Source organism: Panthera onca, chromosome C2 (assembly GCF_046562875.1).
Source record: "Panthera onca isolate mPanOnc1 chromosome C2, mPanOnc1 haplotype 2, whole genome shotgun sequence".
In the NCBI taxonomy this organism is placed as follows: Eukaryota; Metazoa; Chordata; class Mammalia; order Carnivora; family Felidae; genus Panthera; species Panthera onca.
In genome coordinates, this window is record NC_138347.1 from 147,857,481 (window position 1) to 147,873,352 (window position 15,872).

Here is a 15,872-nt window from a genome sequence, read left to right on the forward strand (position 1 = left end):
CAGTTTTACGATGCATGTATGTATCCCTACTGATACGTGTAATTTTGCCTGTTTCTATAATAATAGAAATGGAATCAAACCGCTTACCTTCTCTTCTGACTTGCTTTATTCTCTCAACATTATGTTCACAGGTTTCACCTATTTAGTTTTTGTCTTAGTCTTTGTAACCGGTCTGTAGAAATAAATGAGGACTCACTATGTTCTGGCACAATGTGTGGTGCATATCGGGTCCTCAGTAAACAATGGGTGACAAGGCTTTGAAGGATATACCCACAGAATAGCCGGCAGCTCATTACCATGCAGGTGTCATTGCGACATTAGAGAACAGGAGTTTCGAGATGAGGTATAAAACGTTCAGGCAAAGGCGAAAAATGGATCACTTGGTATGAATTTTTGCAATGCACGGATACTCCCCAAGTCCATAAATTCATTATTTGACAACCTCATCTCCTAACAAAAATGCAAGAAAAAACTAATAAAGCTTGAAAAGTCCATTTTTCATATCCTCCCTGCCTAGATGTCTTTCCATTAGCTCAAATAATTGAGAGCAAACCATCAGTGAAGGAATGGAGAAAATCTGTCTCACCCACTCCTTTAAGTATTCCCTTAAATAAACAGCGTAAGTAATAAACATAAATCTTTCATACGATGCAAAAATGAAAACAAAAATAATTGTTAATCCTCTGAGCATCAAACATAATGGGCCTAGTACTTTTCTAGGGATTAGAGCATTCGTTTCTTCAACCAGTCTCACTGATTTTTAAGCTCTTTGGTTCTCATCTTTACTGCCTTTTGCAATCATCTTGAACTGGAAAGAATTCTGATGCTTGTGTCCCATCCCGGGAGATTCTGATGATCTGGGGTGGTGCCCGGGCACGGCGATTTTTCAAAGCTCCAGAGAGCCACTTGTGTAACCCAGCGTCTAGCACGGTGCCTGGGGGAAAGTGACACTCAGAACGAATAAAGAATGTTCTATTTGTTAGGAAGAAGTAGCCTCAGACCCACAAGCTCTCCAGGAATCCTGGCAAAGATAACGAGGAGGCACGTCCTGCCAAGCAAGTGGGGGAGTGCGATGCCGCAGGTGCCCAGGCCTCTCTCTCTCTTGACTACCCAAAAAGTGTCCATCCTGAAGCTCAGGTACAGTCCAGCTACGTCCAGAAGGCCCCAGAAAACACAAATTCACTACGCAGTTCAAGGGGTGCCAGGCTGTTTCCTGTCTCCACAAACGAGGCAGAGCCTTAAGAGGCAGGTGTGGGTACTTTGCACTCCAGGTCGGTCGACTCCAGAGTCATCCTGGGATCCTCTCGGTTCCAAGCTGCAGCCTAGCCGCTCTTCCCGCGTGGGGAGAAGAACGCGAGCCGGGGTGGGCACCACGCCGGGTCCGGAAGGGTTTGCTCCGCGGGGACGGGGCTGCAGCCCCTGGCGCTGCGAGACAGCAGCGGCGCAACCACCCACGTCTGCACGTGGCGCGGCGGCGGCCGCTGTCCGGGGGCACGCGGCTGCGGAGGGCGGCGGGGCGTGGACTACAAGTCCCGGCATGCCTCGGGCAGGGGCGGGTCGGCGCCGGAGCCGAGCCCGGAGGCCGGCCAGGCTCAGGCGTGCGCAGTGGTTCTCGGGAGTGGCTGGGCGGGCCCTCCCAGGCTGTCAGCTGTGGCCCGGGGCGCCCGGGCGGCGGTGGTCGCGGCCATTGGCGGAGAGGCGGGAGGGGCGGGGCCCTCGCGAGCCGCTGTGGGCAAAGCCGTGGGCGCGGAGGCAGGCGGGCGGCCGGCTGGGGAGGCACGGGCCGGGCTGCTGCGTTCCAGCCTGGCGATGGCAGCGGCTCCCCTGAAAGTGTGCATCGTGGGCTCGGGGAACTGGTGAGCGGCGGCGGGCCGGCGGCGCGGGCTCCGCCTCCAGGAAGCCCCTCTCCCGGGCGGGCTAGGGCCGCGCGTCCCCGCCGCAGCGTGGGCACCGGGCACCGCGCGCAGGGAGGCGGGGCGGGCGGCCTCGCGGCCGGGCTGGGCACCGCGCGCCGGGGGAGGCCGCGCCGAGGCACTGGCCCGGGAGGCCCTGGGCCCGCGTGTCCGCGGGGGGCAGCGCGGCGAGAGGGCACTGCGCGTCGGCGGGCACCTGTCTGCGCTCTCGTCACCGCGCGGCGGGCGCACGGAGGCCACCTGCTCGCCACGCCCGGGTGTCTTGCGCACCATTCTGAGAGCGTTCTCCATTCTCCTCGGCGGATCGCCGGGGTGGAGGAATTGGTGGAGACTCGAGCATTTTTACCGTAGTTTCGTTGTTGAGGAAACCAAGGCAGAGGGGGGCGGGGGGGGTGCTGAAGGGCGCTTGCCACCCAGGTCGTGGGCGGGACCAGCGTTGCCCTTCCAAGTGCGGGTCTCGCCCACCGCTTCTGATGCGTCCTGTATCTCAGTAAGGTTGTACAGATAAGAAAATCCAAGTTCCAACAGGCCTGGCTCCCGGAGTAGTCCAGCGGCGTTGGGAATTCTCGGGAGGCATATTTGCGAAGCTTCACGTCTCCGTTAGGCTCTATTTGACTTTTCACATTTATACCAGCACTTTGTGACAGGCGCTCTTCTAAGCACTTTGTAAATGTCAGCCCTTTTAGTTCCCTTTATCAAACTTTGCTTCTCTCGTATGTTGGGTGAGTGTAGAGGAAAGTGGGGCCAGGTGGGAGGGAGGAAGCGGAATATAATACAGCCTCTGATATTTTCAGTTACTTTCCCATTGTTGTGCACTTTTTTTTTCCCCCGTACATCCGAGGGACTGGTATAGAATAAATAGTACAGAGTTGTGCCCTTTCAGTCCTTGAAGTAAACCTTATCTGGTTCTCCACTTTTCCATCCCGGCAAGGCCAGTGGGCTCTCTCGGTGCCACGCCCCCCCCCCCCCCCCGCCCCCCATCACCCATAGTAATGATTTATTTCATTATCTGTTTCCACCCCTCCCTATCCAGCTCTTGAGGACAGCATCTACCCTGGTGCCCGGCATATGCTAAATAAAAATTAAACGAATGTTTGAAAACTAATTTTTAAAAATGTAATTATATTGATTATGTAATATATTCACATTCAAAAACCAGAAGTTACCAAACACCCTGCAGAAAAACCTAGTGAAATATCTTACACTCAAACTTGTTTCCCAGGTTATCTCCTGGAGGAAAATCAGTATTATCAGTTGCTTCTGGCCTTTGTGAAGAGACCCCATCAGATGCAAGTGAATGCTTACATATGGCCCTTTCCTTCTCTGCCCTGCAAATACTAGGGTATTATGACTTTTTCTGTAAACTCCCTTTTTCGACCAACCACAGGGTTCTACGCAACATTTATTGGAGTTGGTACCTATCCACTGCAAAGCTTCATTTGGACTTGCAGGTTGGCTTTGCCAGTTTAGATCCCAAGGTCACTTGAATGAGATTACAGCGGCCCTGTTGGCCATGGGACTGGAAAAGCACTGTTAGCACGTGTTCTTTTGACACTGGTTTCCTCTTCTGTAAGAGGACACAGAACCACGGGTGACAGAGCCTTTTCCTAATTTGCAAGGTGCCGAAGTAGCACAGCTTTGCCATGCTGTGTTTGGGCCTGGAGCTGGAGGAGTGAAGCAAACCTCCTGCCCCCTCCAGCGGGATTTGGCTACCTTCCCACGACTTCACACTGATGTACTTGACTGTTTTCTTGGCCCACTTCAGCCCAAGGAAATGGAGTAGAACTTGGCTGGTGACCTTAGAGCACAGCAATTGAGAAATGTGCCATCCTGATGGTTTAGGCCAGCTGCCCAGCTCCATTAATTATGGGATCAGACAGGAGCATTGTTGCTTCCCTTCCACTGCCCTGGGTGCGGAGCCACTCCAGTCCTAGAGAGAGGATCGCGACCTCCCCGGAGAGATTCAGAAATTCAGGAACTGAAAACAGCTGGCGGAGGCTCCATAGGGCCTGTGGGGCATTCAGCTCTCTCTGGTCAGTAGGCATGTGTTTGCCCCATGTAGGTCCTGTGGCCTTTCCACAATTGTACATAATCCCTGCCTGAAAGGAATTTACCTTCAGGGCTGAGATAAGTTGGAAGATAAATTCAAAAGAAAGGTAAAGTGGAATGAAATATCTGTCACAAGGTTAGATGTTACGTTTTAAATAGTGTTTCTTAAAATGTGGTCCAAAGACCACTTGCATCAGAATTATCACCGAGGCTACTACCTACCCTTGATGACTCATATTCCCTGCGGTGGGGACAGATTTTTTTTCCTTACAGGACTTTAGCCTTTTGCGAATTTTAAAATATTATCTAGAAGATGGACCTGCCCTTCCAGATTTGATCCTTACTTGCAGAATGTGAAGTGGCTTAAGCAGTGTTTAAACTTGGGACTTGGCAGTAGCTGAGAGAGCTTATGTAAGTAAAGGTGTTGTCACATCTAAACCCAGAGCTGTCATCCTCACATTCGAGTGCCTCCCCCACGTAAACGATCATTAATTGCAATATAGACAACGGAAGACTGAATCTAGCTGACTTGACCGGGAGCTTCAGCCAGGAATGACATGGGAGTCACATAAAGGGGTTGTATAACATGCCCCTGTCCTGTCCTTTGGCACCTCCTTTCCTGTAGACAGGTCAGAGACAGGAGGCCAGAGGCGGATGCAGGGCGGCGCTTCCTGACCTGCATGACTTTGCATGGCCCTGGTAACTCAGAAAAACAACAACAAAACAAAACAAAACAAACCCTAAAGCTTCGTAAGTTCCTCCAAAGATGAAACAAAGTTTCTTTACCAGAAGGTTGGGAAAATGACCCAGACACAGGGCAAGATTCGGTGCTAGAACTAAAACCTCAGGGCTGTATTTACACCCAAACCTCTGGGTGGTAGGGAGCATATGTCCAAGTCCCAAACCTCCTTTGGAGGCAGTGTGGTACAATGAGTGGTCTAAGGAGGGGCTTGGGATTCCCACTCCTTGGGTTTCAGTCCTGGTCCCCTATTTGGCAGCTGTAAGGTCTTGAGCAAACTGTGTCTTCGAGAATCCTTGGTTATGATATTGGTAGCTGCTATCTAGGATTTTGGTCAGGATTAAATGGCATGACTCAGGAAGAGTACAGAGAGACTGGCACTCAGTAGACGTCAGCTACCGTTATCACTGTGTTTATTGGATCAACCTTGACCGGTACCATCATTAAGTCACCAAATGATCCGGTTGGACTCTGACCAAGAAGCAGAGGCAGAGAAGGGAGAGAAGGTAAAAGACAACGAGCGTAACTGATATGCAGCTGGAGGAATTTGATGAGTTATCTCTTGCCCTTGTTTTCACCATCACCCCACAGCTTGACTGAAGGTCAGGGAGAGCTTTGGCCTACTTTGGACTGAAGACTGAAGCTGAATGTGTGTGACTCTATCTTTTTTTGGTCTGCTGGAACCATCTGGAATGTAGCTCTGTGGCCCTTAGCCCACTTCTGTCACCCTTTGGTCTGTGTTACTCAGTTTCTGTGCTGAGTTTTGCTACATGCCCACTCAGAGGCCATCTGAGTGGCTGTAAATTAGCTCCTCTGGGGTCAGAAATAAGCCCTTCCCTGTCCACAGGTGGCACTGATGTACCTCTCTGCTTTGGAAGCTGGAGGAACAGTTTAGTGACAGGCTGGGTGGGAGTTGAACTGAGAAAAGATCCAGAGTTCCTCTGTGAACCAGAGTAAGAAGTTTGTACGGCTAAAAAAGAGAAAACCCTGATACTTAATCTCCTATTTCCATCACCTCTTAACTGAACCCTGTTCAGTACAGAAGGTCCCCAACGTATGATGGTTTGACTTGCACTTTTTCAACTTTATGCTTTGTAAGTATTCAGTAGAGGGGTGCCTGGGTGGCTCCGTCGGTTAGGTATCAGACTTCGGCTCAGGTCATGATCTCACGGCTCGTGGGTTCTAGCCCCGCGTCAGGCCCTGTGCTGACAGCTCGGAGCCTGGAGCCTGCTTCGACATCTGTGTCTCCCGTCTGTCTCTGCCCCTTCCCTGCTCATGCTCTGTCTCTCTCTCCCTCCCTCTCAGAAATAAATAAACATTAAAAAAAAAAATATTTATGAGTATTCAGTAGATACCATCCTTTGAATTGTGAATTTGGCTCTTCTCCAGGGCTGGCGCCATGCAGTGGATCCCCTGGCATGGTGCCAGGCAGCGGCTACAGCCCCCGGCCAGCCACCGGTCACGAGGGTGACCAAGCAGTACGTGGACAGCCATTCTGTATCCACATGGCCATTCCGTTTGTCACGTTCAGTGCGGGGTTCAGTCATTTACTTGAGCTAGTCAACGCTTCTTTGTGAAACAGGCTTTGTGTTCGATATTTTTGCCCAACCACATGTTAATGGAAGTGTTGGGGGCTTGTTGAAGCTATGGTGTTTGAGAGGTTAGGGATACCAGGTATTTTAGGATATTTTAAACTTACAATGGATCTATTGGGACATAACCCCATCATAAGCTGAAGAAGATCGGTATAAAAAATCATGGCTACTTGTTAGGGGTGTGTCAGAAGCCCTCAGTTCTCTCTGACCTTTCACCTCTGCCAGCCTTATTCTATTCCGCTTCCTTCCCTCCCTGGGAGGTCATTTTCTGTATGTCAGGTGTGTGCATTTCTTCATTTAAGCCTCCTAACAAGTCTGTGCAGTACTATATTACCCCTATTTTAGGTGACAAAATGGAGATCAAGAGAAGACCATTTGAGGTCAGTGGTTCATAAGGTGGAGTTGAAGCTTCGATGCTTAATGGCTGTGTTTCCATAAATTCTTGTCCTTTTCAGCGAGAAGCATTCGTGTACCTGAGGACAAACCTCACTGTCGTGGAAATATTGACTATCTCCTATCTGACCCTCCCAACAAAAGTTAATATAACAGTATTCCAATCAAGAGAAATCAAATTGGGGGTGCCTGGGTGGTTCAGTCGGTTGAGCGTCTGACTCTTGAAATCAGCTCGGGTCATGATCTCACGGTTGTGAGCTCAAGCTCCACACTGGGTGTGAGGCCTATTTAAAAAACAAGGAAAAAAAAGAAAAATCAAATTGAGGGGCACCTGGCTGGCTTAGTTGGTAGAACACGGAACTCTTGATCTCGGCGTTGTGGGTTTGAGCTCCACGCTGGGTGGAGAGATTACTTAAAAATAAAATCTTCAAAAAAGGAAGAAAGAAAGAAAGAATGAACAGATTGAAACGACGCCTTGAAAACCATTGTTTCCCCCCAGAGCAGGCACTCCCCCTCTTGTACACATGGCAGATGATCATAGTTTACTATTTTTAAGGCAACTCGTCTTCCTAAAATTAGTCTAGCAAATTGTTAGAAAAACCTTACATCTGAGTGAAAAATCTGTCGCTTCCAACTTTCACTCCTTAATCTCTGAGCATTGCCTTGGTGAACCCACTCTCTTTTCTTAAATTTCGGTTGCCATCATTCTCTTTTGGGGCTCAGTCCCTTCCACATTTGGGAGCTGGGAACTCAATCCATTTTTTTTTTTTAATTTTTTTGAACATTTATTTATTTTTTGAGAGACATTCATGATTCTTGGGATCAACAATCCGAACTAAGCTGGGAACTTCTTCTGCTGGTCTAGCCTGGTCTCACTCATAAGGCTGCAGTCCAGTGTTGGGTTGCCTGGGATTCTTGGTTCTAGGTGACGTCCTTTGTGTGTCTGGCAGGGAGCAGGCTCCTGCCAGCTGACAGGAGTGACTGGGCTGTGTGTCTCTCATTCGTCAGCAGGCTAGTTCGGACTTCTCTATTTGGTGGTTAGATTCCACCAGCGGCAAGAGGGGGTTCCTATAATTATGGTACCCCGTGTAAGTGGGACCATACAGTATTTCTTTCTTGTAGCTGGCTTGCTTCACTTAGCATAATGTCCTCAAGGCTCATTCCTGGTGTAGCGTGTATCAAAATGTGTTTCCCTTTTAAGGCTGAAAAATATTTCACTGTGTTTATGTAGGACATTTTGTTTATTCATTCATCCATTAGTGGACACTTGGGTTTCTTCCACCCTCTGCAGATAGTACAGAACCCTGTAAATACTGTGTTCTTTCCTCTACGTATGTACCAATGACAAAGTTTAATGTATAAATTAGGCACAGTAAGAGATTAACGATAATAACGAATAAAATAGAACAATTATAATGAGACTGTAATAAAAATTACGTGAATGTGGTTCATCACTCTCAAAATACCTAAGTGTCCTGTCGTCGCCTTTCTTGTGGTGATGAGAGATGGCCGGCTATCTGCCCACACCAGGGACCTGGCACCCGGGGGGGTGGGGGTAGGGGGTAAGTGAAACCACAGAATGGAAAGGGCAGATGAGGGGGACCACTGTAATGCTGCTCTGAATATGGGTGTGCAGACATCTGAGTGCCTGCTTTCAGTTCTCTTGGGTACACACCGTGAGGTGGAAATGTTGGATAATACAGTAATTCTATTTTTGGTTTTTTGGCCAACCACTGTGTTGCTTTCCATAACAATTGCCCTGTTTTACATTCCCACCAGCAGTGCACAAGGGTTCCAATTTCCGCACGCGTTCACTAACATTCGTTATTTTCTGGGTTTGTTTGGGTTTTTTTTCCCCTGTAGTAACCATCTTAATGGGTGTGAGGTGGTATGTATTTTGTTAATTGCCCGTCATGTGGAGTGTACAATTTTGCATTCTTTTTTTTTTTTTTTTTTTTTTTGGTTAAATGTAACATTCTACCTTAAGCTTTTTCTTCGGCCCTTTTGAATTTTGATAGATGGAAAGGCTTTTTTTCATGTTTCCCCCCTCCTCTTCTTTGTGAAGTTGTTCACATTGATCTTTTTCCCTCTGTGGTTTCTTCCTTTGATTTTAAGCTTAGAAAGCTTCCCTATCCAGAGATCAAATGAACATTCACCAAGTTGAATCAGTTTTTAAAATACTTCATTTTTCACATTTGCATCTAATACTCTGGCATTTGATTGTACTTTAAAAAGCCCTTGAACGCAAAGAATTACACAAAACGTTAACAGTAGTTCTCCCTGGGTGGTGAGATTATTCATAATTGTCTTTTCATCTTTCATGTATTGCTTTTATGAGTATAAAAGCAGATGTTATTTAAAACAAAATTGACCACCCTTTTCTGTTGGTTCCATAGTTAGGATCAGCTCTAGAAGAGACTGGGGCATGGAATGTGGAAAATCTGGCTGAACCCTTGTTAATTCTTCTCGCTGGGCCTCAGTTTCCTTAGTAAAAAGAAGGAGGGACTGGAGGGTCCTTTCTGGCCAAGAAGGATTTTGCACTCTGTGAAGAATTCTGTCAAGTTTGCTCCTAACTTGATAGGTGGCCATTCCTTGGCTGATGGAGCACATCCCCAGCCTGCTGAAAATACTCAGCTCTTTAGAGAAGAAGGGGCCAGAAGGCAAGAGAGTGAATGCCAAGGGGTCAGGTGGGCATGCCAAGCTGGAGGTTAGGACCTCCAGCAGGTGGGTGTCTATCCAGCTGGGACCCAGGGAGGGAGAGCAGAGTGTTGAAGACATGGCCTGGAGCATGACTCTTGGTCTACCTGGGTGGTCTCTGGGCTTTGGTTTCTTCATGTAAAAAATGGGGATAATAATAGATGGATATTGTAATATATGTAATACATATACTATGTAATAATCATTATATATGATGATAATATCAACTTCCTCAAAGGGTTGCTGAGGAATGAAACATAATATGGGTAAGATGTTTAAAGTAGTGCTTTGGTGGTAATATTGCAGTATATAAATGTATCAAATCAACAAGTTGTACATCTTAAACTTACACAATGTTATATGTCAATGATATTTCAATAAAAACGGCAACAAAAACCAGTGCCTGACATCTGGTAGGCCTACCCCTTTCTGGGCTGGCCCCCACCCCTGCCCTCTGCACCTTCTCCTCCCTCCCCTGCAATGCCACCCTCTCCCTCCCTTTCTCCCCCACTGTCTCCTCCCCTGTCTCTCCCTCTCCTTCCTTGACCTCTCCCCTTCCCCCTCTCCCGCTCTTTCCTCCTCCCCCCTCCTCCTCCTGTCCCTACTAGTGTTGGTTCCAGGGAAAAGCCCAAGATAATCTCTGGGCCCCACCTGTTCCTGCACCTTTGCTCCAGGGCCTGGAAGGCTCCGCACCTCCCCACGGTGAAGCCCTCTCCCCGCCGCAGAGTTCAGCCCTAGTTGTGCTTCCTCCCAGCTCTCCCTGACCTCTCTGATGTGTCACCGCGTCATCTGCTTAGCCACTTTGGTCACCATGGCACACTCTTCTTTGTGCGCGTGCCGCAGCGACGCCAGTTTCCATTCACCACTCTCCAAACTCCCTGAGGGTGCGGACTCGCCTAGCAGTGTCTACACTTGTTAGGTGTGCACCGTGCATTTTCAACAAAGGATGGCTCTGCACCAAGGCAGATATAAAATGGCGGAAGGCGTGGGCTTTGGAGACAGATCTGGATCAGAACTGCTGGCTCTGGATGGGCAGCGTAACCTTTGGGTAACTTACTGTCTGATCCTCAGCTTATTCACCTGTGAAGTTAAAGGGGATAATGAGGACCTCTCTTGGGGCTGCAGTAAAGATTAAAGGGAGATCTTAAGTCCCAGTAGGTAGCTGGCACAGGAACATCCCTCCTCATGCGTGTCCCTTCTAAACTCATTTGCATAACATTGTAGAAGTTGCAAATCAGTCTCCATGATCTATCTATCTATCTTTCTTTCTTTCTTTCTTTCTTTCTTTCTTTCTCTTTCTTTCTTTCTTTCCTTTCTCTCTTCCCTTTCTTCCTTTCTTTCCTTTCTTTCCTTCTTTCTGTTTATTTATTTTTGAGAGTGGGGGAGGGGCAGAGAGAGGAGACACAGAATCCGAAGCAGGCTCCAGGCTCCGAGCTGTCAGCATAGAGCCCGACGTGGGGCTCAGATTCCGTGAACCACGAGATCATGAGTTGAGCTGAAGTCGGTGGCTTAACTGACTGAGCCACCCAGGCGCCCCTAGTCCGCACAGTTTCGCGGGAAATGTGACTTTATACATCTAGGTAAAGACTCAGGACTGGCCGCAAGCAGACCTGAGTCCCTCTTTCAGTTCTGCCAGTACCTGGTTGCATGATAGAAGGTCAGAGTGACTCCCATCCTCCCTGTCTTAATCTTCAAGGTGAAAAGTTTGGATGGGATTAAACTTCTGTCTTGCAGGCTCCACCCTTATGGCTTTGGCTCTGCTTCACCCCTGCGTTATTTGCTTATTACACTTTGTTTAAAAGTTGACTTTAACGGAAAACCTTCTATCACTACTGTAAATATCACAGGTAGGAGGTGACAACAACCAGTAGAACGAGAACAGAACAGCGTTACGGATTTCTTGCCGAATGCTACTTCTCCCCTGCCAAGGCTCAGAGTCTGAGGCACTTGGCGACTTTGTGAAGAAGGGAAACTAGCACATGCTAGAGAGATGGGGACAACCCAGCAGCGCTTAAATGAGACATTCTGCACTCTCTCAGAGGGCCACAGGAGTTGAAAGGGCACAAGTGAGTCAGTGTCCTTTGGTGGCGTGTGTGGGAGTAGCACTCAGCCAGCCGGGGGTACACCTGTTCCTCACCTTGGAAGACACTGGACGCAGTCATAGACTCCGGAGAGGACCTGGAAGGTCGCTGTCCCACCTGTCGATTAGGAGCTGAATGAGCCGGGCCAGGTGTGGAAATGGCCGCCTGCGCCCTTGACCCCTGCAGTGGGAGATCCGTGCCTGGCTACGCTTGTGCCGTGGCACAACACTGAAACAGGGAGAGCTCCGCCAGTGTGGTCGGGGAAGCCCCGCTCCAACCACAAGCAAGCCACGTACGAACTAACTGCCTTTGTGGACTATAGCCAGTACTTTAGTTTAAGCTCAGTTCTAGTACCTGTGAGTGTTTTGGGACCGGCTCTCTGCAGGCCAGCCCCCTTTTTGTTTGTTGTTTCTTCGTGTGGTTTGTTGTGTGTTTTTTTTAGAACAGGGCACGTCACTTGCAATAGCCTCCAGTCCCTTCCAAACGCTCAGGTTCCTCCAGACCACTTCGTTTGCTCTATTTGATCCTGTTCCTTCATGTTGGTGGGAAGTAGGGGGCGCCTGGGTGGCTCAGTCGGTTAAGCCCGTGACTCGACTTCTGCTCAGGTCGTGATCTCACGATCCGTGGGTTCAAGCCCTGCGTCAGGCTCTGTGCTGACGGTGCAGAGCCTGCTTGGGCTTCTGTCTCTGCCCCTCCCCTGCTCATTCTCTCTCTCTCACTGTCTCTCTCTCTCTCTCTCTCTCTTCTGAAACAAATAAACATTAAAAAAAAAAAAAAGTAGTAATAATACCAATGGAATGAACACAGCTAGTATCCTTTCAGAGTCACAAAGGAGTTTGGGGTGTAGATTATACATACTTCCTTTTTAAAAAAAAACAGCTTTTTTGAAGTGTAATTGATACATAAAAATCACTGGACATATTGTGTGCAGTTTGATGGGTTTGGAGATATGGATATACCTGTGAAACCACCACAAATCAAGGTGATAAGTATCTTGGATAAAAATGAAAATTACAAAATAGAAAATAAAAACAAATGATAAACATTTATTTCCTAAAATAAAAAGCTTCTGACTGCCCCCTTTCCACATTTTTGGTGGTGAGAACACTCAGTATGATGTCAGCTGAGGGTTCGTCATATATGGCTTTTGTTATGTCAAGGTGGATTATACTTTTGGTGGTTTTGTAAACAATACTGAAGAAAGGTGGACAGCAGGGGCACCTGGGTGGCTCAGTCAGTTAAGCTTCTGACTTAAGCGCAGGTCACGATCTCATGGTTCATGACTTTGAGCCCCATGTCGGGTTCTGTGCTGACAGCTCAGCCTGGAGCCTGCTTCGGATTCTGTCTGTCTGTCTCTCTCTCTGCCCCTCCCCTGCTTGCACTCTGTCTCTCAAAAATGAATAAATGTTAAGAAAAGAAAGCTGGATAGCAAACAAAATATTTGGTTCAATGTGGAGATTTTACCAGATTATAAAAGAGCTTAAAACAATAAAATACCGTGTTTTAAGTACTGATCTTAAAAACAAAAGCAGATTATTGTGTAAGTTAATCAGAAAGAACAAGACGAGGCCTTACAGACACCCCAGAATGTTTCTGTTCTTCTTACTACATTTGTCCTTGAATTAAACTCCATGCTTCTTCCCACGATCCCGATCACCTTCCCTTTCCTAAGATAAATGGATAAACCAAGCTAGTTGTTCTCAACTTTGGCTGTAAATTAGATTACCTGGGAGCTTTAGAAATCCGGAGTCCCGGGCCACACCCCAGACCAATGAAACCTGTACTTCCGGAGTCAGATCGGGCCTCAGTAGTTTTTAAAGCTCCACGGGGACTGACGGGGCCGCCAGCCTGGAGAACTGCTCTGCACCACAGGCCCCGGACTTTGGTGCTGCCCTCCCTCACAAAAGAAAGCAAAGCTCTGTAGCTTTACCTGTGAAATTCTTACTCGAGGCCAGCAGGACAGTTTGTTAGCTAAATACCTATTAATCCGATTCTCCTGACGCTTTGTAGAAGAGAGGCCAAGATTCTCCCCACGATCACTATCACCCTCATGCTAATCTGGGAAACAGCTGCTCGTGAACTCCCGTGGCGGTCACAGCTCAGACTCACAGAGGCGTTCCTGGGCATTGAGTAACTCCCACAAGGTCACAGAGAGCAAGTGTGATTCTGGGCAAGTGAGCAAACTGACACGGGGCATTGGGCACTAGGAATCCAAATGTAGTAAATCCGGCGGGAAAATAAGCCAGAACCACTAGATCCCTCTGTGTGATCTTACTGGAATACATTTGCTCCTGTCTTTACAAACTCCTCTTGGGGAAACCAAGCATCTGCAGCCAAAGGCAAACCTGTAGCATCTGCTGAAATGAGTTAGTTCCGAAAATTCAAATGACTGTTGCAACTGTTAAGCACTAAGCCCATCAGACCATGTCTGTACATCCTTTGGGGTTCACTGGTGCTGAAAATGACAAAAATAAGTAGGGAAACTCCAGTTACATCACACGCGAGGTCATCCAGGGATCTTGTTCTGCCTCCTCCCTGGTCTCACCAATAACTTCATCCAATCACCCATGCACTCATTCATCCCCGTTATCACATATTTACTGGGCGCCTACTGTGTATAACACATTGGGCTAGATGCCAGTGATTCAGTAGAGAAAAGGTGATGTGTTCTCTGCTCTCAAAAGCTTACCACCCACTCAGAGAAGTGAACGAGGTAGAAGGACTTGCTTCCCGCACCAGGAAAGTGACTTTCTCCGTTCACAGTCATCCCGGCCGAATCAGCCGCCCGTGGCCCACTGTGCACTCAGCGTCGTGAGATGGGCACAGAGATGCCTGGGCTGACCAGGAACAGAGCTGCTGCGGTGGCCACCAGCCCCAGACCCGTGTCCGTTGTCCAGACGACTGGTGTCAGCTAGTTGGAGTGCCTTCTCTTCCCCTGTGGCAAAGCCTGTGGGATGCCAATTAGTTACCAGAATGTGCTTGGGGAACAGAGATGCAGGATAAACCGGGAGTTTGTTGGGCGAGAGGCCAGCTGGGTGGACGTCTGCTGGGGGGACCAAATACCCAGGCATCTGAGCCTCGCGCCCTTGCCCTGCTCCTTTTCTGGAAGTCACTCAGGTCCTTGTCTTTCCATTACGACTGTAACTTAGGCCTTTGCACTTCACCAGAACACAATTTGTTCTACGGTAGCTACATTTTAATCTCGTGATGGATGTGAAACAGAGCCTGGTAGCCTCGGAGGCTTGGGGTACACTCCAGGTTTTATTTTTATGTCGTCTTCTAGGTGGGTTTCTCTTCTGCCTGTGATACTGTCTTCCAAGATAGGTTGATGCTTACTAGTTTCAAGGGGTGCTGTTTTTGACCTTGTACCAAATGCTGGGGGCTTTTCTGATCACGGGGGGTGGGGAGGGTGTTCCTTCCAGGTGAAAACAACTACGCTTCCAATGGCTTGTGGCTGATAGGACATCGCCTGTTAAGTTATAAACCCAGTGCTTGAATCAGAGTCAGAACAGGATTCTTCTCAATTATAATTGAATGCTTTTTCTCTTCTGCCCAAGTGAGTTTAATTTCTTTCTTCTTCACTGTTTCTTTTGTAGGGGTTCAGCTGTTGCAAAAATAATTGGTAATAATGTCAAGAAACTTAAGAAGTTTGCCTCCACAGTCAAGATGTGGGTCTTTGAAGAAACCATTAATGGGAGAAAACTGACAGACATTATAAATAATGACCATGAAAATGTGAAATATCTCCCAGGACACAAGCTGCCAGAAAATGTGGTAAGACTTTGGGATAGATAGTACTTTGGGTCAATTCTGAAAGTTACGCTTGGCTGAGTTCGCACTTGGGACTTGGGGGAGTGGGAAAACTATTTCCTCCCTTCCTCCTTTGTTCCTTTCTACCACCAGCTTCTTGGCTTGGTCAGTTTTGGTTTGCCTGACTCTGAAGATGGGCTTTCTATTTGTTTGCTAAGGCTGCCGTAAGAAAGTACAATAGGAAAGGTGGCTTAAACAACAGAAATTTATTTCCTCACAGTTCTGGAGGGTTCAAGTCCAAGATGAGGGTGTCGCCAGGCTGGTTTCTTTTGAGGCTCTCTGACTTGGAGATGGCCGCCTTCTTCCTGCACCTTCACATGGCCTTCCTTCTGTGTGTCTGTGTCCTAACCTCCCCTTCTTACGAGGACACGAGTCATGTTGTATTAGGGCCCACTCTAGTGAACTCATCTTGATGTAATCACCTCTGCAATGACTCTGTCTTTAAATATAGTCATATTCCCAGCTACTAAGGTTAGTAATTCAACATATGACTTTTGGGGGGAGGGGACACAGTTCAGCCCATCGCAGGCTACTCTCTTGGCATTCAAAGTGTCGGTCCCATCAAAGATGGAGCTAACAACCTTTGCCTTCTGCC

At 48.1% G+C, this 15,872-nt stretch overlaps 1 protein-coding gene across 1 annotated transcript in view; it reads left to right on the forward strand.

Moving 5' to 3' along the window:
• Positions 1-1,748: 1,748 nt before the first annotated feature.
• GPD1L (glycerol-3-phosphate dehydrogenase 1 like) overlaps positions 1,749-15,872 on the forward strand; it is a 57,284-nt gene continuing 43,160 nt past the window's right edge. The window contains exons 1-2 of the mRNA XM_060638447.3: positions 1,749-1,856; positions 15,064-15,241. Of these exons, the coding sequence (XP_060494430.1) occupies positions 1,810-1,856; positions 15,064-15,241 (225 nt within the window). The 5' untranslated portion in view covers positions 1,749-1,809. The remainder of the gene's footprint in view (positions 1,857-15,063; positions 15,242-15,872) is intronic.